Source organism: Artemia sp. Qi Xiang Cuo, chromosome 1 (assembly GCF_049724085.1).
Source record: "Artemia sp. Qi Xiang Cuo chromosome 1, ASM4972408v1, whole genome shotgun sequence".
Lineage (NCBI taxonomy): Eukaryota > Metazoa > Arthropoda > Branchiopoda > Anostraca > Artemiidae > Artemia > Artemia sp. Qi Xiang Cuo.
The window spans coordinates 25,079,833-25,099,077 of record NC_142794.1 but is presented as its reverse complement, the minus strand read 5'-3'; the positions used below and the strand labels follow the sequence as shown (position 1 = coordinate 25,099,077).

The 19,245-nt window shown below is 35.7% G+C and overlaps 2 protein-coding genes across 2 annotated transcripts in view; one reads left to right on the top strand and one right to left on the bottom strand.

Annotated features, from left to right (window-relative positions):
• The window catches only part of LOC148956149 (uncharacterized), an 84,194-nt gene extending 71,130 nt beyond the window's left edge, over positions 1–13,064 (bottom strand). Inside the window, exon 1 of the mRNA XM_089096109.1 lies at positions 12,952–13,064. Coding sequence (XP_088952235.1) covers positions 12,952–13,034 — 83 coding nt within the window. The 5' untranslated portion in view covers positions 13,035–13,064. The remainder of the gene's footprint in view (positions 1–12,951) is intronic.
• Positions 13,065–17,785: 4,721 nt separating this feature from the next.
• Positions 17,786–19,245, top strand: part of Ocrl (Oculocerebrorenal syndrome of Lowe) — a 126,798-nt gene continuing 125,338 nt past the window's right edge. The window contains 1 exon segment of the mRNA XM_089095911.1: positions 17,786–17,923. Within this exon segment, the coding sequence (XP_088952037.1) occupies positions 17,877–17,923 (47 nt within the window). The 5' untranslated portion in view covers positions 17,786–17,876.

The following is a 19,245-nucleotide window of genomic DNA, read 5'->3' as shown; positions in this document are numbered from 1 at the left end:
GAACACACATAAAATTAAAAATTCCCTCTTTTCCTAATGATAAATCCTGCATGTAAAAAAGGTCAAATTGCATGCTTTACAATCCTTGCGATGGGAATCTGGGAGTATTACATCACCTGGGGCGTCATTACTGAACCTTTTGCTGTTTTGAACAAAATCGCTTTTTCAAAATTTTTATCAGTGATGAGGGAAGGAAGCATCTGAAAAGGGCAAGGGGGCTGGTTGCTTTTTAATAGCTCTTCAATATCTGCCTCAATATCCCCTGAAATGTTAAACTTAATACCATCTGTCGTTCCTTAGTTATTGGTTATACATCCATCTGATAACACTAGCAGGTACCCAGTGTGTTTTATTATGTTTTGCATCCCGTTCCAAACCCTGGGAGGTCCTGTCATCCCCATAGGCATAAGCATTCGAGCTTCTGACTATTTAGAACAAGGTAACTATTTCTAAATTTTCATCAAATATTTTTGGAGGGAGTGCAACTAAAAAGGGTGAAGGAAGGGGCCGATGGCCCTCCGAAAACTTTTAATATCCCTCTTAACATGTCCTGAAAGTTTCAACCTAATACCCTCAATATTGCAGATGCTCCTTTTCGATGAATTGGATGCACATATTGCCAATTGATTTAGCTTAACATACTCATCAATACCCTCTAAAGTTTTATCTTATTACCCTTAGCCTTTTCGGATGAAATATGAAATATCTTCCTTTTTGCTAATGATAAATTTTGCATGTAAACAATGGACAAATTGTATAATTTAGGCTGCAATCCTTATCTCGGGGCTATGGGGGTTATGGCATCCCTGGGAGTATAGCTATTAAGTCTTTCGACTAGTTTGAACAAAACGAATATTAAAAATTTTCCATTCGTTTTGAGCAGATGGGGGCAACTAAAAAGGGTAAGGTGAGGGGCTGGCTGTCCTCCAATCTCTTCAACATCACCTTAACATACCTTGAAAGTTTAAGCTTAATTCCCTCAGTTGTTCTTTAGATATTATTAGTATTCCCTTTTCACAACCAAAACGCACACAGTGTGTTTTGATTGTGTTTGGCATATCTCTCAATATTTCCTTAAAGTTTCACATTAATACCCTAAGCCCTTTTTGGAAACCCGGGATCGAACATGCCCTCTTGTCAAATAAATTTTCTTATATGTTATCAATAAGCAGCTTGCATAACTTATAGCCCATACCTCGGATTCGGGGGAGTGTCAACCCCAGAGGCATAATTATTTAACCTTTGGACTATTTTGAGAAAAATTGCAATCTTCAAATTTACATCTGACGCGTTTGAGGGAAAAGGGCATGGAAGGAGGGGAGACTGATTGCATTCCGATCTTTTTTTATTCTAAAAAGAGCACTAAACTTTTTATTTTCAATCGAATGACCCTCCTCCAAAGTTTACACGACCATCCCTTCAATAAAAATCTGTTATGTTAAAAATAAGCAACTTACATAAGTTACAGCCCTTGACCCTGGACTAGGGGATCAACCCTGGAAAAATTGTTATTTGACCCTCCGACGGTTTTGAACAAAACGGCTATCTCAAAATGTTGATCGGATGTGTTTTGGGAGAAAGGGCATGGGGGAAGGGTGGAGGTGTCGTGGCTTGTTGCCCTCCAGTCATTTTCTACTCTTAAAAAGGGAACTAGAACTTTCAATTTCTAATCAAATGAGCCTCTTCCATAATTTATACGACTACCTATTCCACAAGAACCTTACCTATTAACAATGGACGGCTTACATAGCTTACAGCCCTTGCCCCGCGGGCTTGGGAGTGTCAAATCCGGAAGTAGTTATTTTTGACTTTTTGACTATTTTGAATAAAATAGATATCTAAGAATGCTTATTGGATGCATTCGGAGAAAAAGGCCATGTGGGGGAGGGGGGCTTCCGATCACTTCGGACTCTTAAAAAGGGAACTAGAACTTTCAATTTCTAATCAAATGAGCCTCTTCCATAATTTATACGACTACCTATTCCACAAGAACCTTACCTATTAACAATGGACGGCTTACATAGCTTACAGCCCTTGCCCCGCGGGCTTGGGAGTGTCAAATCCGGAAGTAGTTATTTTTGACTTTTTGACTATTTTGAATAAAATAGATATCTAAGAATGCTTATTGGATGCATTCGGAGAAAAAGGCCATGTGGGGGAGGGGGCTTCCGATCACTTCGGACTCTTAAAAAGGGAACTAGAACTTTCTATTTTGTTTTGCCAAATGTATTAAATAAAACCAGGTATGCGACAAGTCGGTTCCCAAATTTAAGCACTATAAGCCATATAGAAATATCAAACAGTTCGTGGTAACAAACTGTAAGTAGGGAGCGACTCGGCCGAAAAATTAACCCAACCTCTAAAAAACGCCTTTGCGCTTCAAATTGGTTCTTTATATTGATTCAAAATATATAAGATTCAGTAAATTTATTGTTACCCATCCAAAGCTACGAGACTGTAAAAATTCTCCTGATTTTCAAAAAAGGGGCAAATAAACCCAAAAAGTCAAACGATCTTTATGAAGATCATCCCAACAGGCCCAGTATATCAGAAAACCTAACTCTATAGGTTTTAAGCTTTTATCAATGAAACTATTAAAATTTTGTAAGTTTGTCTGAAGAAAAATCCCGGATGCGTTTCTATTTGTTATATTTTTTTTCCGGTACTTTTGTCTTATAGCCACCCCACTCAAGATCTTGTATTGCGGAAATGACACAATATCCGGTTTTCGTGGTCTTTATACCAGACGATATTAGCTTCAGCTCGGTGGGAAACTACATCCTATATTTTAATTAAATATTTAGTTGGTATTTTGGTTAGGTTAGGTTATATTAGGTTAGTTTAGGCTACGTATTCAATGTAATGCGTTCTGGACGGCCCCCTCCCCATAATTCTTTGTTGTAGTTTTCATAATTTTATTGATAAAGTATTAAATTTTCATCCTATTTTGTTTTATTTCATTAGCATTAACCAAACTTCACTTTTCGACAGAATTGAGTGTGGTGGCTATAAGACACAAGTATCTTTTTCCTAAGGGTGAACTTACCGAAATATTGGGCCTAGAAGATCGAGATAGTGCTCATTCGAACCAAAATTAAAAGTTCTAGTGTCATTTTTAAATGATCAAAAAGATTGGAAGGCTACTAACCCCTATCCCACGGCCCTAAGTTAAAAAAGACGTCCGATCGAAATTTTGAGATAGTCATTTGGCGCAACATAGTTGAAAAGCCCAATAACTCTGCCTCAGAAGGTAACATGACAACCCATGACCCCGGGATATGGGATGTAAGCTATGCAGTTTGATTGAGGAGTGGGTATCCCCACTCATATACGTAATAATTTCGGTTCATTTAAATTTTAATGTTTCTCCTCGCTTTCAGTTTATAAAACTTTTTTTTAAATCATATCCCAACAGAATTCATCGACGAGAATTTATTTTTAAAGTTTAAAAGAGGTTCAAAAGACTTCAATACGGATATCGCCAAAATTAAAGGCATTGTGAGCTTTTGAGTACTGACACCAAAGCAAACAGAATAAAATGCAACCACGTGAGCTTGAAAAATATACCACTATATTTTTTTATCTTTTGGAAAGCAGCGATACGCTGAGGTTTATTAACTTTCAATTTCTGTTGCAATTTTTCGAAACTACCCATTCTTATCATCTATGCCGATAGTATTTGGCTAGCTGAGTTTATACCTAGGCATTTAGGACCTTACTTTAGATAAAAAAAAATGAAACGAAAAGTAAATAACCCTGTTTACCGTACAAAATAGCCCTTTTCCGTCTGCTTTGACGGACTGATTCGTTTTTTACGTATCTTGATACATCCTATATTAATACACATGGTACAGTCCCAAACTTGACTGAAATCCGGTGGAAAAAGTTTTTGAGATGCCAGTGTTTAAACATTGCCTTGTTCATAAGTTTCCAAAATACGTCCATTTTCATTTAATACGAACATTGTCCGGAGAAGAAACTTATCCTATTAAATTCATGTTGGCTCCAGGAGACATCCGTTCTTGACTTAATAAAGAGGATTTATAATACTTAGGCTGGGGGAAACTCCCTCTACTGTTTCATTAAAAGCACCTTTAGTGTTAAAACCAAGTTGTGAATTTTTAATGTTTTTTTTTCTTTTAAACATATCGAACAAAGTATGTGAAAGACATCACTTATGTAGCCATCAAGACGGCTTATACCCCCCTCCCCCCAACAAAATAATTGTAAACAATTAGAAAAAATTCGTATTCTTTTTCATGTAACGGCTGTGAATTGACATTCAAAACTCTTAGAAACCCATTTTTCCTTACAAGTTCGCCAATTAAAAATTCGTATTCTTTTTCATGTAACGGCTGTGAATTGACATTAAAAACTCTCAGAAACCCATTTTTCCTTACAAGTTCGCCATTTGGGGGGGGGGGATGGTAGCAAGAAGTTTTAATTATAATCTTTGTGTAAAAGGCAACGTTACGCTAACAGAGTTGTGACGCTAATATTTTCCTGAACAAATTAGTTCTCCTACACACTCTCAATACGCTTCTTATTACTTGGGAGTCTGTTGAACGGAGCTGTCCCTCTTTGAGAAGAATAAAACATGATTGAGAAATAAAATGACAGAAGATATCCTCACTGAAACTGCCCTTACTTTGTCTAGCAAAACAAACAAAAATTCATAAGAAAATCTGGCAATCTACCCAGTTCTCCATCCAAAGATCCTGCATCCACCAGGGTTAAAAACATCGGGGGAAAGAATACAGAATGTACTTATAAAACCTAAAAAGGCTGCTTGGATCTTGAATTCGAAGCATAACCTTAGTCAACAACAATTTAAGGAAAATATGGTTAGACTATGTTGTATTTCTGGTTGCTGTTGAGTTTTTCTAATCTTTTAATTCCATTTTGGGTACAGTCAGAATAGTAAGTAAGTAAGTTTTATTGCACTAAAAGCCCTAGGGCCATGGTAATGCAAAACAAAAAGGAAATTCTCTTTAGAATTCTCTTTAGAATTCTCTTTAGTATATACTTCTCTTTAGAAGTATATACGTCAGATCTGACGTATATACTTCTGCTGACATATTTCAAGGTTGCATGTAAAAATAAAACGCAGGATGATATTTTGTAGTATAAACATTATAAAGATGTACTTACTTCTTCAGTACGTGCAGCCAAAAAGCTCTATTTTTTGCGTCGAATTGATGAGTGTAAGGGGAACTTGAAAGGTCTGGATTGTAGTTAATGGAGCTCTGTCCCGCAAGAAACTCAAACAGTCCCCCGATGTCATTACAGGAAAGCTGATGGATCTTTTGTGGGTAAAAATTGTTTCAGCAAATACCTTCAATTCGTATTTCACAACTCTTCCTTCGGTTCCCATTCAAACTAAGAGTAGATTAAGTAGTTTTCCCATAGCAGAAAAGTCATTTCTCCTTTCCTCTTGCCGTGATATTGAAATTTATAGCATTATTTCTCAGCTTCCAAGTAGCCGTTCAGTTGATGGTTTTGGTTTGAGCAATAATGTTCTTGAAAAAATTGGCTAGTTTGTTTCTAATCCTATATCACACAAAACTAACCTCTCTCTTTCTTCTGGTGTTTTCCCTCATTTATCTAAAGTTGCTAGTGCTGTACCTTTGCATAAAAAAGGTGATTCATCTCTAATTTCAAACTGTAGACTCATTTCTCTTCTTCCTGTCATTTCTAAGGTTTTTGAAAATGGTAGTGTATCGTAGACTCTCTTCCTTTGTATTTAGTACTAATACGACTGCAGGAAATTCTCTCATAACTAACCGTCAGTATGGTTTTCGTCCCGCTTTCTCTACCTTGTATGCGCTTTCAGATGCAACAAAGTTTGTGCGTGTTAATCTGGACAAGGGATTGTGTGTTTTGGGTCTATTTCTTGACTTTTCAAAGGCCTTTGATATGGTTGACCACTCTGTTCTTTTGTCCAAACTATCTTTATTTGGAGTGCATGGAGTCCCACTAGAATGGTTAAGGTCTTATCGGTCAGGGAGGTCTCAGTATGTTTCGGTTAATGATACTCCTTCCACCCCTTTGTCTATATTGAAGGGTGTCCCACAAGGCTCTGTGCTTGGACGACTTTTGTTCTTAATTTTCATTAATGACCTTGTTGATGGTCTTCATCCCCTTGTCCACCCTATTTTCTTTGCTGACGACAGTAACTTTTTCATTGCTGCAGTGGACCTGCCATCTGCCACTTCCCTAGCTCAAGGTCTTCTTGATAAAGTAAAAGATTGGTGCTGGTCAAATGGTATGACTCTCAACAGCCGTAAAAGTGCTATTGTACACTTCAGGACCCCTTATCGTATGAGAAACGTAAGGGAGCCAATCATCCTTACTTATGGGAATGATGTTATACCGCAAACTGCTATGGTGAAATTTATTGTTATGTATCTTGACTGTTTTTTGTCTTTTAAACCTCATATAACTCACACCCGTTCCCTCATCCTCCGCCAGTCTTCAATGTTGTACCGGGCTAACTCATTTCTTCCCCCAGTTGTTATGCTTTCTCTTTATTATGCTTTCATTTTTCCTTACATTTCTTATTGCTGCTCTGTCTGGGGTAATACTAATAAATCTCTTCTCTGCTCACTTCAAAGAGCCCAAAATAGGGCAGTGAAGGCTACTTTTCTTTTCCCTTGGCTTTACCCTTCCTCTGATCTTTATAATGATATTGGAATAGCTCCGCTGGATCGTATTGTGGGTAAAATTAATCTTTATTTAGTACATTCTGCTTTTCTAGGTACACTTCCGCCGCCTCTGCAGCAGTTTTTTTCACGGACAGGCTCAGGTAGGTACTCTATTATTTTACGTAGTTCTTCTCGTAGACTTATTTTACCCAAACGATCATCTACAGCAGCCCAAATGTATCCTGTTTATAAATCAATTCTATTAGGGAATTCCATCCCTCGGGATGTCCCTCTATTTCTGTTTGCAAAGGCAGTTTTATGTCGGGTCTTTCCAGTTCAGTAATTTTTCTCTCCTTTGTTTATTTTCCCTGTTTTCTCTTTTCCTATTGTCTCTCCTTTTTGGTATTTTTTCCCAACTGATATCTCCTGTCTTTCCTGTTTCTCTACTTTTTTTGGTTTCTATTTGTCGTTATTATAATATATTTCTTTTACTGTATGCTAGTGTTTATTCTCTTTCATCTTTATTTCATATGTATTGTTTGATTTAGGGTATTATTTGTGGTTCTCTTAGTGCTTTATTATTGTGTTGTAATGTCCACAACAAGCCAAGCTTCTTGTGTTGAATAACTTTTTTACGTTTGTAATAGTGTTTTAGTATTAATAAAATGATTGATTGACTGAATTGTACTGTTGATGATGTTTCGTTACAATTAATGAGGAGAGTCTAATGTACAGCTCGGGCATGTCTAGTCTGGGGAAGTTTTAGGATTTTGAACCAAAAACTCCTTTACAATGTTGAAGCTGAAGAGTTTCCAGTCCCTTTGCCGACCATAATCCTGAATCATAGTAAACATTTATTCTGTTTTGCTAAGGTAGTTATTAGCACATTGCTGAAGTCGTGAAAAAAAATTCTTTAGTTTTACCGATTCTTGTGCTTTGTCAATAATAATAATTCAGTGCAACATTAGTCTAAGATTTTGGGATCAATTTAGCCTCTTTGGGGCAGGAGAAAGGTGGTCTTCAAGTTCATTTCATCAACAAATTAACTAAAAGCGGACATTTAATTCTAATGTTGGGGGAAAAAAAAGTTAGGATTACATATGCACCTCTCTAGAATCTATGCCTGATCTGAGCTCTGTTAGGAGTGGGATAAACCTTTATTTTAGGGTATTTGTAGCTTAAATTTAATTTTTAACATCAGTTCTTACATTTAATTTTTGTAGTTCTTAACAGGAACAAAAACGTAATTCGATTTTTATTTATTTTTTTTATTGAAGAAAGCTTTCATAAAGTTAATTTTTTGGAAAAGGGATTAATAGTCTTACAAATTACAAATTCCTTTATTAATACAAATTTCTACATTAATATTAATATAAACATTATGTACTAACATGTTAGTATTACATATTAGTGATAATGAGCCAAATTACAAACCACTTTTGTCTGAAAAATTGACCTAAAACTTCAACAGAGGAGGTAAAATCTTGCTTAGACCATTATAGGATAGAAACATTTCTTAGGGAGGATTTAAAACTATTTCTTCTAAGAATACGCATGACGGTCCTTATAATTTTCGGTTGAACTCAGACACAAGTCTCAATAAGATTCATTCTTAATTTCCAGCTCTAGTCAGTTACCATTGCTTCTAAACAGGTTTTTGAAACTACCGAGGTTTGATGTTATTAGTGTAATCAAGGAAAATAAACACGAAAAAGGAAAAGGCAATAACTATCAAGGAAAATAAACACACAATTATGCTGGGTCGTTTTTTTATATGTATTTTTGTTACTTTTGTACGAGTTGGACATATTTCCTTTTTTTTGGGGGGGGGGGGTGTAACGTCCGTTCCATGAATGTGTTACAATTCTGTGAATGCCCATTACAATTTACCAATAATCTTCCTTGAGCTCCTTCCGTGTGACCCCGTGACAATCTTTCTCAAAGATTCTCCAGAGGTTTATTTAAAGACGAGCACTATTCTTATGCCTCCTTATGCATCAAAACTGCTTTACTTTTGCTATAAATATTGCTTGTTAATTTATTTTCATTGCAGTATCAAACAGTTCGTGGTACCGAACTGTAAGTAAGGAGCCATGCGGCTCAATAGTAACCAAACTCTAAGAAACAGAGTCTTGATAACAATAGATATGCTTGCATCAAAATAATTGAATGTTGATGCTTATACAGAATATGTAAAACTCGCCAAATTTAATGGACCCATTAAAAGTTACGAGCCTTAGAAATTTTGCCAAATTTTGGAAAAAAGCGGGAAGCACCCCCAAAACATCAGGTGATCTTAATGAAAATAATTCCATCAGATTCAACCCACCAGAGAACCCTACTGTACAGTTTTAAAGCTCATATGTACAAAAATGTGGAATTTTGCAATTTTTTTTTGCCAGAAGAAAGATCACAGATGCGTGTTTATTTGTTTGTTTTTTTTGTTTGTTTTTTTCAGGGGTGATCATTTCAAACCAGTGATTGTAAATGATCAGGAGAGGGCTCATTTGATCGGAAATCAAAAGCTATAGTGCCCCCTTAAGTGTCCCCAAATATTGGAGGGCAGCTAGCCCCCTCCCACGCTCAGTTTTTGCCCAAGCTCACCCGATCAAAACTTTGAGATAGCCATTTTGTTCAGTATAGTCAAAGAATCTAGTATCTATGTCTTCGAGGATAACTTATCCCCCACAGTCCCCGGGGGAAGGGCTGCAAGTTATGAACTTAGCCCATTGTTTACATATAGTGTTCGTTTTTGGGAAGTATACCGACATTTTCGTGGGGAGTGGGAGTATTTTTCCATGGAGGTATTTTTCATGAAGGAAGGGAATTTTCCATGGAGGGGGAGCCGGATTTCCCAACAATATTTAAAAAACGATCAAAAATTAAATAAAAAACAAGTTTTTCAATTGAAAGTAAGGAGCAACATTAAAACTTAAAACGAACAGAAATTATTACATATATGAGGGGGGTCGCCCCCTCGTCAATACCTCGCTCTTTACACTAAATATTTTTTTAAGTACTTTTAAAAGAGCTATTTATTCTAATTAAACAGCCTTTGTGATTCAGGAGTCATTCTTAAAGAATTGGGACAAAACTCGAAATTTAGCGTAAAGAGCGAGGTATTTACGAGGGTACCCCCCTCACATAAGTAATAATTTCTGTTCGTTTTAAATTTTAGTGTTGCTCCTTACTTTCAGTTGAAAAAACTTCTTCTTTTTTTTTTAATAATCGGTGAAGATTTTCGCACCACCAGGAACAATGGGCGTAAGTGGATACCTAATTTAGAAGTGGTGCTAAAACTAAAAGCTATATTCAAAAGGGGGAAGAGGTTTCTTCACATTTCATAATTTATATGCTGTATAAAAACGTCACAGAAACTTCAACAATTACACCAATAGGTTTTGAAAGTAGAAGATTTTCATTTTTTGATTACTTCTTTCGTCGAAAGCAAAATTGACTATTAAGACAGCAGAATTTTATTTTGTAGCGCATAGAAGGGGCTTCAACCGCCCAAAACAACTCCACATTATTATTACGTTTGTTTGTTCCCACTCCAGGGAACAAACATATTGGATTTAGAGAGCATAAAAGGCAGACATGTCTTGAATGTTAAAAACATTTGAACAAACAAAAACTTTTCAAAGTAACAATCTCGGAATGTTAAAGGCCATGAGCAAAAAATAAAACTTTTCGTTGCCAATAATCTAATATAGTAGATCTAATATCGCGATTCGGTCTCCCTGATTTACGGGAAAAAGTGACTGTGCTTGCGGGAAAGTCGTTGCTGTCTGCATGTATTACTACGCACCATAACTTACGTCGTTTTATGTAAATAATTGTTAAGTGTGCGAGTTTGCTTTTTTTTTTCTTTTTTTTTGTTCTTGATGTACTCCGCTTCTTTTTTATAGTGGGTAATAAATAAATTATTATTGTTATTATAACAATGAGGCTAATAAGAGTTGAATATTTATTTTCATTGCGATGGTATTCCAGTTTTCCCTGGGGGACAAACTGTCCAGACTTTTCTGGGAGGGGGAAACAAAGCAGAAAGTTTCAAATTGTACCTATTTAAAAAAACTTGTGCTAGTATTTCTTTTTCATTCGTATAATTTCTAGAAATAATTGTATCAAACCCGCCTTCTCGAAATACAAACGGGTCGCTTATTCTAAAAGGGAAAATTAAGAGGTAGCAAAATGCACTAGCTGTGGCTTTGACGAACCTCGAACCAACTGAAGTTTGTGAAGGTGGGTAAAGGGGAGCAAAAACTCTAGTAGGATTTTAGCTCTATTCTATTCTCTTTTTTTTAATTTGGTCCCCAGGCGTGGAAAATATGAGAATTTTTTTCCTGCGTTTTTCCTCATCGGAGGCAAGCATGAAGCGACTATAGTAAACAAAATATGTTTGCTCTGATGACTTTATATTTTTGGTTCTCGGGGATATGGAGGAGGTAGAAGTAGCACATAAGCGGATATTTGTTCCTGGTTTTCTTTCATTTATACTATGAATTTGTTCCAAGTAAAACGGTTTGTAAAAGCAATGATTTCATCGGTATCAAACTATCATGAAATAAACAGTCAGCATCCCAGATTTTAAAACTTTTTAAATTTCCTGGGTGTCGAAGCTAGCAATCTGAAACCCTGAATTTTATATCCATCACAGGAGGGAGATTTCAAGGGGGAATCTTCAGAGGAGGGAATATTCCGGGAGAGAATTTTCCGGGGGGAAACGCCGGCCTCCCGATAAAACCTAGAGTAATGAATATCCAAATGAGTTAGCCCTTATATTTCCCATAAGGGAATCCTTGATTGAAATAATAGAATAAACTGTGATGGAAAGGATACACAATATCCTGGTCAGCTTGAGCGCCATACGGTGTTTTCACTGTCCCAAAATGTACCCAAAAGAGAATTGGGCTCTCCAAAATCTCCCCGAAAACTAATGTCTGTAAATACACGATTACTAATGCAAAACGGAGATTATTAATTTTCGGTACTGGAAAATCCGGAGAAATTCGGGGAAACCCTAATTATTCGGGTATAGTTGAAGCAATGATATCATTAAACAATGTTGTAACACACTGATGAGTCTACCCAATAAATTCTGAATATTTTCCTTGTAATTGACATCATCTTGAATATCCCGTAGATTGTAAATCCTCGTATTATCCAATCAATTTTTACACTAGCCCGTAGATTTGTTTTTAGGTGAATGATACTTATAAGTTAGTAGCACCAGCGATTATACGGTACTTTCTTTTCTACGAAATAAATATAGGCTACGGAATAAACAAAACAGTTTTCCAAAGAAACTTCTAATTATATGCTGTTATATGACTGCTTATTTAGTTATTATTTATGACTTTAGGCACAGATATTAAAAGCTCCAGGGAGTTTTCGGTCCTTTGCAATATAGTCACTGGTAATTGTAAAATTAAACGAAACACACCCAAGAAGTGAAGTTAGGTTAATCCTAATGAAATATTACCTTCATATAACCTTTAGTTTATAAGACAACATAATTTGGGTTATATATTTGCACACTAGGGGGGGGGGGGGTAAAGTATTGAGACTGCGCCCCTAGTCAACACCCCCCTCCCCTAATGTGCAATTATATCGCACAAATTATATAAGTCCAATGTATTCTATCACCCGTCACTTGTCTTTGTGGCTATGAAACCGGTTTTCTGATATCTAACCGAAGCATAATTCTTGAGTGTGTTTCGTTTAATTAACAAGTACCTGGTTACTTTTCACTATTTGCAAGACGACAATCATGTTCTCTATTTACTAATCTCAATACTTCGACGCGTTTTTGCTTTGATCCCATCGGTTATCGGGCTTTCTAACCTACAAGCTAGAAGGGCTTCCTTTTTTTGACCCACCCTTCTTTTGTAACTAATCCTCAGGTCGAGCCGGATAAGCAATCTATTGAGGATAGTAACGTAGAGGATAAATTTATTAATTCGGTTAGTTCCAGATGTGATTTTGACCTTCAATTTTTAACATGTATTTTTTATTAGCTTTTTCAAAATATGAGCTAGTTAAGCATCGAGTGCTTCCACTATCTCCGAATTTTTAGAATTGTCCCCAAATTTCACGGAAAGAAAGTGTGGTTCTCGGAAATCTTAACTTTTACAAAGATACAAACATCAAGATGAAATGCACATCCTAAATTTCTATAAGATTATTTTTTGTGAATATCTCGAAGAACAAAATATTTTCCGGGGCAAACTCAGGGAAACCCTGAAAAACTCAGAAGTAGTAGTTGCACTGTAAACAACACACGACTCGTTTAGAGTTGACCCACCTGTGTAAGATTAATGCGACTGAAATTCCAACAATTGAACAACTACCAATGACAAGTAGAAACACTGTTTGGACACTATCCATGTTTTAATTATTCTTCCTACATGTCACCCCGATTCCGTCCATAGAACTGTTTAAAAGCTCAAAGCATTTGTTTCTCTTTATATAATCCGTTCTCCTGATCAGTAATATCCGTGATTTTGCGTAGAAAAATAATGTGAAATTACAGCTTGATCGATGGGTTTACCTAAATGTATATTTTTGCAATTTTACTGTCTTCCAAAATTTGGAAAGTTAAGAAATACCTTGTTTAAAAAAAAACTGGTGCATTCTGGAACTGTATCATGCGAGTATCTCTCTTAAGTATTAAATTAAAAAAATAAAAGTTTTTCTTTCCAAACGAAATTAAAGAGTGATGTTAATACTTAAAACGAATAATTATTATTGCGTATATGCCCACCACCTCTTCTCAACCCCCAACTATTTACGGTAAAATCTTTAAGTCATATACTAAAAATATTCGTGAGTTTGTGTGACCAATTCATGTGCACGAGACAAATGGTTTGAATTAAAATCAAGTTGCCATCAAGCCATGGCTAATTGGAGAAAAAGCCAAGACAGATAGTCTGAGTGAGAGTCAAAGCTGGCCTAAGGCTTTTTTCACGATTGTACAAAAATGATGTCCGTTTCACTTGTTGATAGATAGTCTATCATCCATCCATCATAGGGCAGAACTAAAGTAGATAGTCATAGAACAAAGGGATGATCGAGATTTTTGGGTTGACTCACGATCGACAATTTCCAATGGACTTGTATGCAAACCGGTGACTGAATTTGCTTGGACTCACAGGCGAACAAGTGACCTAGTCCTAATAGACTTGCCCGCTTAGATTCTCTGGCGGAATACCGTGTTATAGGATTAACACACGACCGACAAGTCCCCTGGACATGCAGGTAAACGGGCAGACATCTGAACTTAAAATTGTTCTGTTCAAAGTGAATGCATATTAGAGCCTTTCCATTCATGAAAAATTGCAAGAATATTTTCTGTTTTATTCTAACCACTTTTGCTCTACAGCAGTCAGGGGACAAAAAGTCAAACTCTAGCTCAAAGAATTTCCAATAAGGTTTTATTGTGCTTTGAAAATACTTCTTATTCTGGATGCACGGCCCTTTTGATGGGCAGTCATTCTCGAAGAAATAGGACAGAAAGTTAAACTTTAGCGTAAAAAGCGGGGGATGAGGATGGGACAGCCCATCTCATATGAGAAACAAATTTCTGTGAGTTTTAGTATCACCAGGACCGAATTTAAATCTTTGGTGCCCCTAGGTCCAAGCGTTTTGGCGTCCCTAGGCCAAAGCAATTTTGTTCGGGGAGACACCGATATTTCCCGGAAAATTCGGGGATAGCGGAAGCCCTGAACAGAAGGCAACTGATGAGTGGTGAGCCAAAAGTAATGCAAGCGAGAGGTGATACCGAGCTCTTAGCTGCCATTCTTGGGAGACATCTTGACAGTTTATAAGCGACTATGGAATTCCTGTGTAGTTTAAAAAAATCACTTTTCTGTGAATAGGCAACACAGCAACAAAGTGCACCTGGCACTTTGGACGATGAATCACATCAGTTCAGTTCTTGTTTAGAAAAAAATCACTTAGTAGTTTTTTTTGCACCCCTCGGCATTGTGAGCCCCTAGGCCCGGGCCTACTGGCCCTCTGCGTAAATCCTGGCCTGAATATCACCCTTGAATTTCATTTTATTTTTTTTATTTTTAGTAGCACATTCAAGGTTGGGTGAGAACTACTGCCCATATCAAACCTGACTATTATCAAAATTTGACTTTTGCACAGCAGTGCTTAAAAAAAAGTCATTTAATGTGTCTGCCCATATATATATATATATATATATATATATATATATATATATATATATATATATATATATATATATATATATATATATATATATATATATATATATATATATATATATATATATATATATATATATATATATATATATATATATATATATATATATATATATATATATATATATATATATATATATATATATATATATATATATATATATATATATATATATATATATATATATATATATATATATATATATATCGATAAATAAAAGTTCAAATAGGGATAAAATCCTTGTAATAGACAGTGATGATGATAACAGTGATAGAAATTCACAAAATACCAGATATTTCGGTCACATATACAGTGACCGTCCTTGTATATGTGACCGAAATATCTGGTATTTTGTGAATTTCTATCACTGTTATCATCATCACTGTCTATTAAAAGGATTTTATCCCTATTTGAACTTTTATTTATCGTCATGGAAAGGCAGTGTGGTCTCCGAAATTATCTATATATATATATATATGGGCAGACACATTAAATGACTTTTTTTTTTTAGAAGCACTGCTGTGCAAAAGTCAAATTTTGATAATAGTCAGGTTTGATAGGGCGGATATATATATATATATATATATATATATATATATATATATATATATATATATATATATATATATATATATATATATATATATATATGTATATATATAATAAAGTCAATATGCAGGGATTACAAATTCTAATAAAATCATTCCATTTGTCATTGTCTAAGAACCTTGACAGAAGGCTTTCAGCCACCCATCCGCTGTTGGAAAAGAACTCTAAAGTATAACGTGAAGGCCGCAGTGAAGTCTGTTTTTATTCGTTAATTGCCAACTAATAGTGGCATGAATTTTGCAGTATTTATCAAGCTTTTTTATAACTTGTCAGCGTTCTGCCATTTCCTGCCATAAAGCATCAATTTCTTCTCAAAGAGGATCAAATTGCTCGTAAATACAAATTAAAAGATAGCTGATTTATTTTTCTTAGCCTATAAACCTCTGCGTAAAAAAAAGAAGATAATCACCTTTTTTTAGGGTTAACATCCATATCTTTATCTATTTATAACTTTGTTCTGCCAAGGCTATCAGGCTGCCATCGGATCTCAGAGACCCTGTCTTGATAACTCTATCGTAAAGGGTATATGGCACCTTCTCGAGTGGGATACGAGACATCAATTCCATCAGAAATGAAAGTCGAAGGCAAAGATGAAAGGATAGGAGCAATACATAACTTAAAAATAGTTGGAGAAAGCACACCACCTTGACGGACCCCACACCGAAAAAACACCTTTGAATCAGAAACTACTCCATTACATTTTACCCGAATAAAAGAGTTAGAATACCAGTACCGTAACAAAACAACAATAGAAAGGTTAATATTATTGGAAAAAAGTGAATAGAGTGCATGTGAGTGGACTATACTATCGAAAGCTTTCGAAAGATCAAGAGCACAGATATGAAGAGAAGATTTATTATTAACAGATTGCAACAGGAGGGAAGCTAGAACACGAAGTGGCGTCCTGACATCCCAGCCTTTTTTGAAAGCCAAATTGGTTTTCACCAAAATTAACACTTTCTGAAATGAAAGGGAGAAGAATATATTCAAAAATTTTGCTAAGATTGCACGAAACAGTAATTGGTCGATAAGAACTACACTCTGACGAAGTTTTTCCACGCTTCAAAACCGAGGTGACTGTGCCACAGAGAAAACTGTTGGGAACCATAGAAGTAGATGAACACGTATGAAACAATAGATAAAGGTAATCTATAAGACTTGAGCAAGCTACTTTCAAATGAGGAGAATAAATTCTGTCTTGACCAGCAGAGCTAGGATTTAATGTTCTTAACTGCTTAAACAATGTCAACAGTGGGAACCGCTTATGCATTACTCTGAGAAATACGACTAGGCAAACACGACTCAAGAAGATTACTAAAAAGCTTTTCAACTTCCCGGTTCGCCTTGCCGAAAATATCATTATAATACGATACCCAAGTATGAACTGCTATAGGACTTTCAGAAAAATCACTACTAAGCTTATCCAAATTCAGAACATGAGACCACTCCTTTCTCGACGCAGGAAAATCAAAACCAGATACCCTAGATTGCCGTAAACGTTTTTTATAAGCACGCTTGGTACTTTGCTTCAGATCAAAGACAACTCCTCGATTCGGCCTCGATTGGTATGTGTAAGCTACTTATAATTTGTTGGTCAGTTCAACTAAAGTCAACTAACTTAGATTATTTAAGTTACCCATACAATTTCGATTAAGTCAACTACAATCAACTACCATAGTTCAGGGTCAAAAGCACTTCATGTCCATATTATACAAGTGTACAACGAAATAATTTTAAGCAGTACAAATAAAAGTGGTACCTAACAATATATGTTTTTCTTCCGCGACGAAGTAAAAGCCCATGTTTTAAAACATTCGGATTTGTGACAAACTAGATATAAAAGTGCTGTTCCACTAACTCTCAATATCGTAACTTCGTAAATCTAGATTGTAAATGTGAAACTCTTGCTGGAAACTTAACTTTGGGGCTCTTGATTCTTGGGCCAAGTAACTGTTCTACATTTTTAATAGTTTTTTCTTTTTAAGTATTAACAATTGACTGATTGATTGACTGATGATTGAAGTAAAGAAAATAGCCTTTAGTAACCGTAAAATCTGGTGCTTCTGCTCGTGTTCACTCATGCTCCTCCAAAATATTTCCATGAGCGTTGCCTGTTGAATATTTTTGTAGAGCTAAATAGAAAATTAATGAATATTGAAATGCATTTTTGGATTATAAGAAAATATTCCATTATGTTTTGTCTACGGCACACATCTGTGGAAAGTTTGGCCAAGGTACAAAAAAATCTTTCTCATATACAGAATTACAGCAACGCTGTTGGAAATCGCCAAGATTCAAAATAACCCCACCTTCTAATTTGATAGAACTTCATTGAATGTCACACTAAGTTATTTTAAATCAATATCATATGTTGCTATTTTTGAGGAAATGGAAGTAAAAAGCCTTTTTGGTTCAAATATTGAAGTAATTGCTAAGTAAGTAGACTAGGCCTTTATAATTTAAGGCTGATAAAAACTCAACCTTGCTCCAAGGGTAGGCTGGTGGAATTCCTGTCTCCGTACTTAAAAGATAATATAAAAAATTATGGCCTCTTCCAGTTCTAGATAAAACTCATTTCTTTAAATTTTGGAGGTGTTTGCCATGACTTTATTATTTGTATGCTAGCCTAACCTAAGCTGTGTTCATTTCTGATAATAGGCCTAGCCTATGGTAATTTGGTGTTTGTCTTCCATTAATTAGCTTGGTAGAAAACAAACAGACCACTCAATGCATCCCTTATAGACTCTCCAAGCATAGGCTATTAATTGTTTCTTTTTCAAATTTCATTAGGCTAGCCTATAATCACATCTTCTAGCATATGCAGTTATTGGAAGAAACTGTAGATATTGCCAGGAAGTTTTGACAAAATTATGTTGCACAGTTTGCTTGTAGATCATTACTTCATAGCCTATATATAGGCCTACAGGATGGTTTACTATCAAAAACACTTCATCAGTAAGGAATGTTGGAGGCTTAAACCCTGATTGATGCTGCTTGCTTTTCCAACTGTGTCTTTCATGGCTCATTCTTCCAGTTTCAGCCAACACCAATCTTGAAGCTGTTAACTGATTTGCCAGACACAGAAGATTTGCTTTGTGAATTTCATAATGGAATAATGTGGTTGATGAAGAAGTTGATCCTCTCTTACTTTCTACAGAAATCTTGATGTAACTTCTTGGGATTACATCATATTCTAGTGTATTCACTTTGACCAAGAATGGGCTTGATTATGTCAGTACTCATCATCCTGAATGCTAGGATGATGCCTCGTCTCTTTTTATAACATTTTAAGGCTAGGAGACCAAGTTTTTCTAATCATTGCTCATAGAGGATGTGCCTTTTGGCAAAAGGAAGCTTGGTACTCTACACCAAGGCCACCCATATGGTGGCAGAATGATTCTGCCTTATACTTTTGTTTTGGGATTTCTATTATACAGCATTGGAAGTGCTGATAAGACCTGCTGAGCCCCCCCTAAAATTCATCTTATGGGCACCCACACCCTGCACTAGACCTTCCCAAGTGAAAATGTCACACTTGAAGTTCAGGTTTGCAATCAACTTACCAGACTCAATATGAGGACAAACAAGGGTTGTGTAGAGGTTCTTGATGACTCTAGGGTTAGAACTTGTCTTTGAATGCTTGAGTTCTTTTTATTTAATCTAAAAAAGATCTGTCTTTTTTCCTTGCATTCTTCTTTCTTTCATATTCTTATTTGAGTGATTAAGACAGTTTCTAAACATCAGAGGGACAGGGCTG